Source organism: Spodoptera frugiperda, chromosome 30 (assembly GCF_023101765.2).
Source record: "Spodoptera frugiperda isolate SF20-4 chromosome 30, AGI-APGP_CSIRO_Sfru_2.0, whole genome shotgun sequence".
Lineage (NCBI taxonomy): Eukaryota > Metazoa > Arthropoda > Insecta > Lepidoptera > Noctuidae > Spodoptera > Spodoptera frugiperda.
The window spans coordinates 11,646,030-11,658,840 of record NC_064241.1 but is presented as its reverse complement, the minus strand read 5'-3'; the positions used below and the strand labels follow the sequence as shown (position 1 = coordinate 11,658,840).

Sequence of the window (12,811 nt, the reverse complement as noted above, 5' to 3'; positions counted from 1 at the left end):
ACACATATTTACACTTGATTTAAATTGGGGAATTTATAACATTTCACTTGTTTGGGAATAAATTCAGTTCATACAACAGTACGAATGAGGCTATAAACAATGAGTGCCTAATTTTATTTACATTATACATAGGCGTACACAAAAAGGTAATTAGGCGTACACTAAAATGGTATTTTTTTAGTGAATAGATAGATTTATATTTCTTACCGGACAAACCTGATTTTAGCACAAACTAGTTTTGCCTAGGGTAAACTCATGTGAATGCTCTTACCGCGCGGTCATATGAACTTAGCCTTATACGCACTCTAGTATAAACTAATATGACCTAGACTAAACAGTAAAATAAATAAAAAATGGCCGAATCCTGAGGTTTTGTGAGATGCAGCTGCAACAAAAACTGTTCTACAAATAGATGCCATTGCAATAAAGCAATGATAATATAATTTCCATGTAAAAATAAATTATAATTTTAATTATAGACGTATGAGTATTATGGCGCTTTTACATTAGGTCGGTCGTAGGTCGGTCACCGAAGGCATGTGTGGGTGAACTGAGGGACCACCCTGGGAATTCGCGAAATGAAAGTTCTAGGATTTAGTAGTACACCTAAAACAATTGTAGAACGAATCTGGGAATTTGTAAACAAATATATTAAAAACTACGACCCATAAAGTGTGGTCCCTCAGTTCTCAAAGACGATCAGCCAGATCTCGGAAAGTATCTTATAAAATAAGGTTTTGTGAATACAGATATTTAGTAAAGAATTTGTAAAGATATCTATTAAATAACAGACCACAAAGCATTAAAGATAAAAAAAAGTATAACAACTGAACTGTGGTCCCTCAGTCCACATAACAAAGATAAATATTTTAGTGAATATTACTGAATAAAACCATTATTATTCTACATAAAGTTTTAGTAAAAGTCTTAAAACATATTGTAAAAAGAAATGGATCTTAAATATCGAAGCATTTCGAAGATAGCGATGATTAAAAGTGGTCCCTCAATCCTCTCCTCCACTGACATATAGACACTGCTAGCTGCTAGACGAGAGGAATATCAGAAAGTCTAGTGTACTTAACATTTAGTAAAAGTTTTCTACTAAATAATAGGTATATAAAATTTTGTATTTCTTACCTCTAAGCTGAGAAAATATTAATTTTTTAATCCTATGAAAATAGGTAGACCAGTGTGACCACAAAATCAAACAAAGTGTAGACAGTACTATTATTCTTTATTTAATATATCATTATTTAGATGAAACGAAAACAAGGTTGTACGGTTAATTCAATGCTTTATTACATGGCTTATGTGTATTTAATAAAAAGTAGAAAAAAATTACAAAATTAACTCATCACTTAATTACCTATAATACTTTTATTTAAGTAAGTGACATTTGGACGGAGCTTAATGAGTGTAAGTATATTTGTTGGTCAGTACTTTCAATAATTTTGAGACGTTGATCATCGTAGCAAAACAAACGCTCATTGATAAAACAGTGACATCGGTAATGGCCAAGACCGCCTGGAATTAATGCTGGAATGAATTCAGATGCGCCCAGGATTTTGTAGGTTTTGTTCTTTACTGTTACGCGGTATCAGGAACATTACTAAGACAATTTTTATCAGTGCCATTCAAATCGAATGAAATTATGTTTTAAAGCTCGTAATAGTTCCTATTTCTTTCATCGATGGTAATCGCGTCTTCTAAAATACCGTACCTATGCCAAATATTTCAATAAAATTTATATTTAAGGGTAAAAACGCAATGTCTCTCTTTGTTTTATTTAAATAATGATATATTAAATAAAGAATAATAGTACTGTCTACACTTTGTTTGATTTTGTGGTCACACTGGTCTACCTATTTTCATAGGATTAAAAAATTAATATTTTCTCAGCTTAGAGGTAAGAAATACAAAATTTTATATACCTATTATTTAGTAGAAAACTTTACTAAATGTTAAGTACACTAGACTTTCTGATATTCCTCTCGTCTAGCAGCTAGCAGTGTCTATATGTCAGTGGAGGAGAGGATTGAGGGACCACTTTTAATCATCGCTATCTTCGAAATGCTTCGATATTTAAGATCCATTTCTTTTTACAATATGTTTTAAGACTTTTACTAAAACTTTATGTAGAATAATAATGGTTTTATTCAGTAATATTCACTAAAATATTTATCTTTGTTATGTGGACTGAGGGACCACAGTTCAGTTGTTATACTTTTTTTTATCTTTAATGCTTTGTGGTCTGTTATTTAATAGATATCTATACAAATTCTTTACTAAATATCTGTATTCACAAAACCTTATTTTATAAGATACTTTCCGAGATCTGGCTGATCGTCTTTGAGAACTGAGGGACCACACTTTATGGGTCGTAGTTTTTAATATATTTGTTTACAAATTCCCAGATTCGTTCTACAATTGTTTTAGGTGTACTACTAAATCCTAGAACTTTCATTTCGCGAATTCCCAGGGTGGTCCCTCAGTTCACCCACACATACCGAAGGCGGCGGCCGCATTCGGTTTAACAGAAAGAAATCAAATGACCAGATTGGATTTGTTTTGTTGTTGCTTTGGTGAAAATGACTTTAGGTCAAACCCGATTTCAGAACAAACTGATGGCGCATTTACATTAGTCAGTTAGACCGTATTCGGCTGCAGGCCGTATTCGGTCACCGACTAATATAAACAGGTATTAGTTTGTTCTGAAATCGGTTTGACCGGTAACACTTCCACCAACAAAGCAACAACAAAACAAAACCAATCTGGTCATTTGATTTCTCGAGTGAGTTCATTTCTACTCCTACACGCTCGCCTCTTTCCGTCCAACTATTGGTAGGTGGAAATAAAAGTATCCACTTCCCACTTACGATTTTGATGAAAGCGTGCTTCCGTTCTGCTCGCGATGGAAACCGACTTAAGTTGCTTTTCCACCACATTTTTCATATGCTACGTCACTGTGGATACGTTTGGCTTTCAACATAATCATGGGTACACAAAGCTTAGCCCTGGTGGAAACGGTGAAGCGGAGCATTCAACTAAGATATGTTTTTTATATGGAAGGATGCGTGCTATGGATGGCTTCCCTATTACCGATACATCGCATACTCGAGCTGCGCTTCGGCCTCATTGCTTTGTAGCGACACATCTTCACAGCACATCTTACTCATATTTATAATAAACTGACTGCCTCAAAATAAGTATTGAGATATTTTTAGTGTATTACCATTTTATAAATAAATAATAAGGAAATGAAACGTCTTGTTTTAATTTATCAATATTTTTATTTTATCGATAACTTCGGTACATTTGGGGCTTCCGTTCAATCTAGTGGTACAATCCAGTAGTTGAGCGGGTGTTGCCCGCAAAAGGCTTCGCAGACTATATACATTGTGCAGAGTAGTTAATTTACAAATAAATCTTTCATCACCAGTTTACACAAAACATAAGGATCACAACACTTTACTCATAAAACAATAGTAATTCGTACCATAATAGGATAGTTTCCTACTAGTCAAATTCTACATTTTTCCGAAACGTCAGAAACGATTTTTTTCCATGAATTTTGTATGAAATAGTGCGTTATGACGTCGGCAGATTATTGCGTCAAATAGCAGACTTATTTCTAGAAAATTAGGTAAAAATATGAAAATTAAGTAGATCATCAAATCTATGAATGAAAGTGTGATTATTTTATTGTATTGAAAAGTCGAAATAATTTATTTTTGACTGAGGAAACTACCCAATTATAGGAACCTGCACTACAATTTTTTCCTGTGTCGTGGGTACGTTTACAAACATACAATTTCTCAAACACATGACACCCAGACCCGAAACAACTATTTGTAAATCACAGAAAGGGTTGCTTCGCGCGGGAATCGAACCCGCGTGCAGTCATTATAATTATACTAACAACCTGCCCCTACTTCGCACGTTAGCTAGTTACTACTTAGTTTTTATTTATCAGAATGTAAAAATGGTCCTTATTACATTGATATAAGGTACATAATGCAATATTTGTAAGTAATGTGTACATAGATTACTCTAATTAAATGAGAATTTCATAAAGTAACAATAACAAAAATGAACCTTAATAGAGTGCAATAAGGTCGGTGATACATTGTAAGTAACGTTGACTAGTCGAAGCTCATGCTCATGTCGGAGGTGTTGGTGGCGTCGGCAGGGGGCGTCACTGGCGCCGCCGGGGGGGAGATGTTCACTGCTGGGAATGGGAACTGGGGGATCTCTTCTTCTGGAAATTTTAAATAAGATATTTACTTTACATAAACTGACAAAATACATTATTATACTGTTTCTGTTAGTTAGTTATTAATTATTGTTTCTAAAAGCATAAAGGTAGTCGAATAATCTTAAACGTTCAAGCGGCTTATATCGATTATACGAGAATATCCGACTAGTTTCGAGTTCAGCCGAAGCCCTTCATCAGCTCATAACAAACTAAGCGTAGCATTCTTATTTGCTTATAAACTAATGTTCATACGTTGTATAAACATTATGTAGCACACAGTACGTGATTTAACTTAGAAAAGTATTAATTAACCTATCTAGACGACCAGCATAGCATAAATAAACACAAATTGTTCATACACACCTGTGAGCTGAGCATCAAGTCGATCCACGATGGCATCGAGTAAGGCCAGCGCCACTACATCATCAGGATCGTGTGCCAATGCAGCATGGAGTAACGCGGCTGCATCTCTCTCCCTCCCCAGCAGAGCGTGGCAGAGTCCCATGGCACACAGTGTCGCAGGCCGAGCGGGGCGCAGCGCTAGGGCTCGCCCGTGCCAAACTAGGGCTTCCCGCGGCCGACCCAGCGCACGATACGCGTGGCCTAACGCGTCTAATGTCGCGGCCCAACGGGGACTTACCTGGGGGAAGGAACACGTGTTTAATATGAACAATGACAAAGAAATTATTGTTATTTAGAGATATGAGAGAACTAGAGTTTTTTTTAAGACTTCACAGAAAAAAATCCTAGGGCTCATGATTTACTTTTAAAACGGCGAACTTAAAAAAAAATACAGGAAAGCTTACTTCTTGTTTGTCAGGCGGCGTGGCGGCTTCGAGTGCGAGAGTGAAGAGTGTCCGTGCGGCGTGGTAGTCCCCGGCGCCGTAGGCCGCCGCCCCCGCCTCGTGCGCCACGTGCGGGGACCGCGCCCCCGCCACCACGCGGGACCACACCGCCTTGTCGCCCGCGCCGCCCTCGCCCTCCTCCACTGCCTGCCATGTTTATACTCCGTTATTTACACTTTTCCGAAAATGAGAGCTCGCAACTTTTTTTTTGCTTTAATTTAGCATTAAGTCTGTTTGTCATTGAAAACAAATGGTAGTCTTCATAGAACAATTGGGTAGTTTCCTAGGTCAAAAATAAATTATTTTGATATTTCAATATAATAAAATATCCCAAATTAATCGTATTTTCATTAATTCATTTGACGATATACTTATTTATTTAATTTTTCTTGCTATTTTTTGCGTAATAAAGTATGCTGTTTGACGAAAAAAAATTATGACGTCATAATTTGCAATGTCATACAAAATTCATAGAAAAGTAACGTTATTGACATTTAAATAAAAGTATAGAATTTGACTAGTAGGATAATACCCTATTACAAATATTTTTTTTCTGACTGAGGAAACTATCCGATTATATTCGACTAGCTTCTGCCCGCGACTTCGTCCGCGGAAAATTTCTTGTTTTAACATAAGATCACACTCGGCGCTATTGTAGCTTCCTATTAGTAAAATATTTTTTGGAATCGGATCAGTAATTTCGAAGATTACCGAAATTCTTTTACGGCACCTTCGGGTTGAAATGGTACGATGATGTCATTAAATAATTTATGTCACATATCAATCAATTATAATCTGCTTCAATTACGTCAAATACGTACCAACGAACGAACAAAAGTACGTTCAAGTTCGGTACCTATTTAATTTAATGCTTCTCTATACAATGTGATAGGGGTGGGACTTCTAAGCCGTTAAGGCTATAGTACGACATCTAATGGCCATAGTCAAAAAGCTAATGGCCATGTTCGCCAAGCTTGGCCTAATCGAAAAGCTTGAAAAATAGTCGATTTTTTCGGCCAAAATAGTTCACCAATGCTATTTTTTGGTCGCCAAAACGTTATCAAACATATGAAAAAAGGCTATAGTCGACATTAGCTTGGCCAAGGTTATTAGCTACTGGCCATGGTTACCGCCAAGCTTGGCCATAGTCGCCAAGCTTGGCCAAATAGTCGCCAAGCTTGCCATAGTCGCCAAGCTTGGCCATAGTCGCCAAGCTTGGCCAAGACCGCCAAGCTTGGTCATTGTCGATAACCTTGGCCATGTATCGCCAAGCTTGGTCATTGCCTGGTAACGGGTTGGCCATTATCGCCAAGCTTGGCTATTGTCTACACAGCTTGGCCATTGTCTCCAAACTTGGCCATTGTCAAATCCAAGCTTGGCCATTGTCGACAAACTTGGCCATTGTCGCCAAACTTGGCCATTGTCTCCAAGCTTGGCCATTGTCTCCAAACTTGGCCATTGTCTCCAAACTTGGCCATTGTCTCCAAGCTTGGCCATTGTCTCCAAACTTGGCCATTGTCTCCAAGCTTGGCCATTGTTCCAAGCTTGGCCATTGTCTCCAAACTTGGCCATTGTCTCCAAACTTGGCCATTGTCTCCAAGCTTGGCCATTGTCTCCAAACTTGGCCATTTCTCCAAGCTTGGCCATTGTCTCCAAACTTGGCCATTGTCTCCAAACTTGGCCAACGTCCCAATAATTGCCATATTTTGTTGCTAAGCTTGGCCAAAGTAAGCTGAAGCTTGGCCATAATACAATAAAAGACGTATAAAAGATAGAAACTTTTTTGTAGAAATCACCAGATTGCCAAGCATTGGCCAATTTTAAGCCAACTGCTTGGCCAGCGCATGCAAGCTTGGCCATGCTTTATGAGCTATTTCTGTCCAAGCTTGCTAGACAAAAGCTTGTGATTGCTTGGCCAATATCGCCAAGTTATAAAAATAATTTTATAGCCTATAGTCGCTCAAGAATAATGGCCATGCTTTTACCAGTCGAAAAGCTTGGCCATGCTTGGATCATACTAGTTCCAGAGATTGGCCACGCTAAATACAAACTTAAAAATTTTACGCCTTTATAATATTAGTATATTATTAGACATACAAACAATTTCCTCACTTAATTGCCAATCGCAGTTGCAAAAAAGCGCCAGTGCCTGGTCTCAGTTAAATGTGTAGTTCTTTACGACAACCGTGCACACGGGAAGATAGGTCATAACAAATTAAATTCAATTTTGCTGTCAACACAATGATTGTAAATAAATATTGATTTATTTGTCGTGCGTGTAAAGATCAAGACAAGACTAATCATGGTGAAAGATTAATAACTACGAGTAATTATTATGTAATACGTTCAAGGATAATTTTAATTTAACGAATTGCTATTATTTTTGTAAAATTCAAATTAATATATTCCGGCGCATCATGAACAGGAAAACTCTATTCATATGAGACGTGAGAATATCATCGCAATGTCTGTCGATTTTGACGTTCCTCGATCAAATAGCGCTATCAGATACTATGCATGGTAAATGTTTTATTATTCAAATCGTACCCGTAGTTCCTGAGATTAGCGCGTTCAAACAAACAAACTCTTCAGCTTCGTAAAATATTAGTATAGATAGCATAGATTACAAGCCGATGCTAGTACGCACTGACCTTGACCTTGGCGTTGCTGTGCAGCTGTGCGGCGCGGGTGAGGAACCGCTCGCACATGGTGAAGTTGTTCAGCAGCGCGCACTCCACGCCCACGTACAGCGGGGGCAGGTGGCAGCCTGACATTAGCTGGCTAGCCTGCGGACAGACAAACGCAACGTTTTTTTATGGCATAGAGCGGCAAAAGAACAATAATTGGGTAGTATCTTCGGTCAAAAATAACATTATTACAACTTGCCGGTTCAATACAATAAAATATTAAAAAATAATCACACTCTCGTTCACTAAATTTGATGAACTACTTAATTTTCGATTTTTTCTAGCTAAATTTCCTAGAAATAAGCTCCATGCTATTTGACGGCACTATTTCCTACAGACAAATTCATAGAAAATATCGTTTTTGACTTTTCGAAAAAAGTATTGAATATGACTAGTAGAAAACTAGCCTATTACCTAAGAATTACCTGATGGTAAGCAATAAACCCCACCCGTGGACACTTACTACAGTAGACGAGTTACAAGTGCGTTGCCGGTTTTCAAGGATTGGGAATTTAGGGGATGGGGGATTACGAAAAGGGGGATTGAGGATCTGGTAACCTCATTCACAGGGCGAAACAACTTAAGCATTGTTTTATGCAGATTTTTTACGAGAATTTGGAATCACTCCAGTAGAACAGTGTCCATTCATGCCGAAACATGGCTCTTCCACACTCAAATAGAATTTAAATTTTATTACCAAAGCAATAAGGTAGAAAGTTACCTTGAAGTACGCCGCCATGGCCTGGTCGTGTTCGTTGTCGGCGGCGAAGCTATGTCCGTAGGCGAGCCACACGCAGCCCGCGCTCGGCTCCAAACTCTTCGCCTTGCTTAAGTAACGACGCGCTAACTCGCTCTTACCTGTACCATGATAACATTCAATAAAGTCGAAGTCGAAGCATTTATTTCAACTAAACCATAAACAGATACTTTTGAAACTTCAACAATTAAATAAATTAATAATACTTTATCCGTCAGTGAAGTAAGTGCTCGTTCCAAACGGTAGATTCGAATGGAGAAGCAAGAAACTACACCATTACTTTTCTTTAATTGGCTGGTTAAGTTGGAGTAGCCAATCAGAGCGCTGAACGTCATTAACGTGTCGATCGCGTTAACGACTATCACTAAAGCTTACAAGTGTTTTACAGGTTTTTTTACATACAAGGCAAGCGTTGTTACACATTTATAAATTAAGTAAGTAAAAAAGTCTCACCTATAAGATAATAGTAGCAGCCGACAGCGTACCAGGACGTCCACGCGTGCGGGTACGCGTCCACCAACGAGTGGGCGAAGGCGAACAGTTCCGAGCTACGCTTCAACTCCACCAGGCACGCCGCGCGGACCTGCCGTGTACATACACGTACATTTTTAGTCTCATAAAACTCAAATTACAAGAAGTAAAATGATGTGGTCCTTCGAGCCGCATTATATTTATGTGTGGTGACATATTTAAACAAAAACTGCCACATAGGGCCTTATCGTTCTACTGGATGTCGAGCGTCTTCAATGTAGAATGGGCGTGAGGAGCGTAGTGTAAACGGTGATTTGTTTTGATTGAACATTGGTCTATAAACGACACTTCACTATCGAATACAAATGGTAGGTCATGATCTATGATCTGCGTAAATATATCCTAGAATTTTAGAAGATACTAGTGATGCCCTACAATTTTGAATACGTGGCTCTTTGTCAAAAGCCTTTAGGCACTAGATAACAATATATTCCGTTACCTCGACGCAGCACCACGGGTCGACAGTGTCGAGCGCCCGCAGCGCGTCCGTCCAGCGGCAGGCGGCCGCCAGGCGGCGCGCGCGGCTCTGCGCCGCCTCCATCATGCGACCGCCCACCGCCTCCGCCTCCGCTGTTATCTGGAACATTTATACAACTAGATATTTTTTAACCTAAATATTATATACCAGCATATGGATCTTGCCAAGTGGCTGGCAACTCACATGGCGATTGGTAATTAGATTTGGGAACTGGGGCCATCATCCTTTCAAAGTTAAAGTCAAAGCATTTATTTCAATTAATCCTAAATTAGGCACTTTTGGAATGTCAAATATTGCTCATTCTTAATCTTATTCCTCAATCCTCAAAACCCTAGTCCCCAAACACTTGTAACTCTGGTATTGTGTGAATCCTTGGGCAGTATCCGATTGCTTACCATCAGGTAATGCTTCTGCTTGTTTGCCGGCCTATAAAATAAAAAAAGAAACACACTTCGTATCAGCTAGTAGAGTATGACACAAGTATACATACGGGGCAGTCGGTATCGGGCGGCGGCAGTGCGATGGGTGCGGGCGAGTACCGGTGCAGGCGCTGTCTGTACGCGGCGCGGAGCAGGGCGCCCTCCGCCGCGCTCAGCTGGGAGTTGATCGGGAGTGACTCTATCAACTCGCTCTCTGAGAAAATAGTATTTAATTTCAAACTAGTTATTAACTTTTTTAAACTGACATGGTCACTAACACTAGTATTGGAACTCGAAATTAACGGGATATATACCATGTTTTCCTATTTCTATGAGTTTCTGATGTTTCGGCACTGTTGCAAGCGCCATGATTACGAATGAACAGTTCATCTGTGATCATGGCGCTTGATCGGACACTCATAGAAATAGGAAAAACATAACCCTCCTTCTGGCGCAGTCGGGTAAAAACATGGTAAATATCCCGTTTCGAGTTCTAATACTAGAGTTATCAACTTTAATATTAAGATGGCGCACCCTGGTGCGGCGTGAGCGCGTGTTGTTCGAGCAACAAGTCGAGTGCCTCGTAGTGCGCGCAGTCTGCCCGCAGCGCGGCGGCGAGGGCCTCGGCCGCCGCCTCGCGCCGCTCCAGCGCCGTCAGCGCGCGCGCCTGCCATACCAACACTCCTGCTAGGGCGCGCTGGAACATTAAACCACATTTACTGCATCAACACCCCGTGATATACTATAAACCTCCTCGTCATAAGCAGAACTTGTCACACTTTGTTAACTCTCTATGCTCAGTAAGAAGGTTGTTGAATATAATGAACACCCTAATTTAACAAGAAAACATGTCCAAACATTCTGGTTTCCATTTCAAAGAGTAGCCGGAACAGACAGACCAACAGATAAAATGTTTAAAAATATGATTTGGGTGTATGTATCATATGTATATTGGTATGTTGTATGTAGTATAGTAGATGCACAAATTTTATTTATTAGTCTAGACTAGATGTGCTTATAAAGGTAGAGTTTTTGGGAATAAAAGACCTGACTGATGTTATAATAAAAAATAACATATTCCTTACATTATGTGTCTGGTCCGTGTTCCTGGGCTCAAGCAGCATGGGATCACACTCGTCCATCAAGTTGAGGGCGGTGGCCGGCTCCCGCGCCGCCAGGAACGCGCGCATCGCCACGCCCAGGCATAGTAGATGACGCCTGGAGATATACAAGTTATATCATGAAATATTATGGTTTGTATATATATGAGTTACAATATCATATTAACAGATCAGTCTAATGAAGTTAAAGTCAAAGTCAAAATTATTTACTTCAAATAGACCATGGAGGCATTTTTGAATGTCAAAAATGAGCATTAAGCTGCATGTTAAACGCAAGACATTTAGTTATGACTACATAGATACATTTGTGTGTCATATTTTATTTATATAAAAAAAAACAGATTATCTAACAATCCAATTCATAAAATCAAGTAAATCTATACTGTCATAACCAACAATGTAGCAGCAAAAAGTAGGGTTCAATTTTGACTGGTACATAAGGAAGTTCATTACTTAAATATATTTTACCTATGTAGTCCTCTAGAGGTGACTGCATGTGCAGCCCTGTGCAGTTCTCCCCGGGCGAGCATGGCACTGGCCAGCAGCCACACATCGTCTCCACTGGCGGAGTCCAGCCCACCACCTGCCGCAGCTGCTGCTGCATCCGCCCAGAATAGGGCACTGGTCCATTGACCCTTAAAAAAAATGCTTGCTTTAATAGACAGAAATCAATCATACTTTTGGTCACTGGTGATCAATGCTTAGTAAAGGATTCACTTTCAGTAGTTAATGCTTTAATTAGGTAGTTTGTATTATATTTCATTGACTACAAAATACAATCAATTTAATCTATAGCCTACTTTTAAAAATTGGATGTAATCTTCAACTTAAGAATGCGATTTCATTAAAGACATTATAGAAATTAAAATAATGTTTATTTCACTCCTAGAGCAAATAAGAGGGTTAGCTATCAAAATTATTGATGTTTAATGAACATAATACAGAATAAACAATAAAGTTAGAATGTTAATATTATAGTAAATAGCAAATGTTATAACATGACAGCACATTGATCTACTAAACTACAACTCCAACATATTATGATAGCAAAAATGTATCATACAGTCCACATAACATTACAAAACATTTAATGCACTGTATGCACGAGTAATTATAAATTAAATAGTTTACAAATACCCATATAACCTACTTAACAATATAGATTAACAATAACTTGAAAAAATATTATTTATTTACCAATTCAGAATACTGCTTCACCAGCGACCGCATCAAATCGATGTTCATGCACCCTTCTATACTACTTCTACCGATAGATTCAGTTTTATCCATGTCTCTGTCGGAAACTAGTGCACTTTAACACAACATACAGTTTTCAAGTTAACCAGCCTATAAAGTTGTTTATAACTTAACCAACAAGCACTTATGACTAGAATTATATATTTAAAGCAAATTTTTATCAGAAAAATGTGATATTGGTTTATTTTTCTTTAATTTTGCGAATGTTTTCGTTTATCCCGCCGACTATTTGACGTTAAACAAGTTTTTAAAAACAATCTTTGACATGTTGACTTTGACACAGACTGACATTAGCCAAGCCATCTAGCTAAAGCTAAAGCTACGCTTCCGTGAAATATTGTAAAAATATTACTAACTGGGAATATTTGATAAAATAATTTTAACACAACACATCTTATTAGAGAGAGTTCTAAAATATAATAATTTTTTTAGATAAGTATGATGCAGTAATTTCTAAAATT

At 38.4% G+C, this 12,811-nt stretch overlaps 1 protein-coding gene across 1 annotated transcript; it reads right to left on the bottom strand.

The window, feature by feature from the left end:
- Positions 1 to 3,267: 3,267 nt before the first annotated feature.
- LOC118269686 (cell division cycle protein 16 homolog) lies at positions 3,268 to 12,609 on the bottom strand. Its single transcript, XM_035584935.2, has 12 exons — positions 12,291 to 12,609; positions 11,562 to 11,728; positions 11,058 to 11,190; positions 10,507 to 10,669; positions 10,044 to 10,186; positions 9,515 to 9,652; positions 8,998 to 9,127; positions 8,509 to 8,645; positions 7,752 to 7,886; positions 5,062 to 5,247; positions 4,619 to 4,895; positions 3,268 to 4,258 (listed from the first exon to the last, which is right to left on the bottom strand). Exons 1-12 carry the CDS (start codon positions 12,381 to 12,383, stop codon positions 4,143 to 4,145), a joined length of 1,818 nt encoding a protein of 605 aa, XP_035440828.1. The 5' UTR covers positions 12,384 to 12,609; the 3' UTR covers positions 3,268 to 4,142.
- Between the last annotated feature and the right edge of the window lie 202 nt (positions 12,610 to 12,811).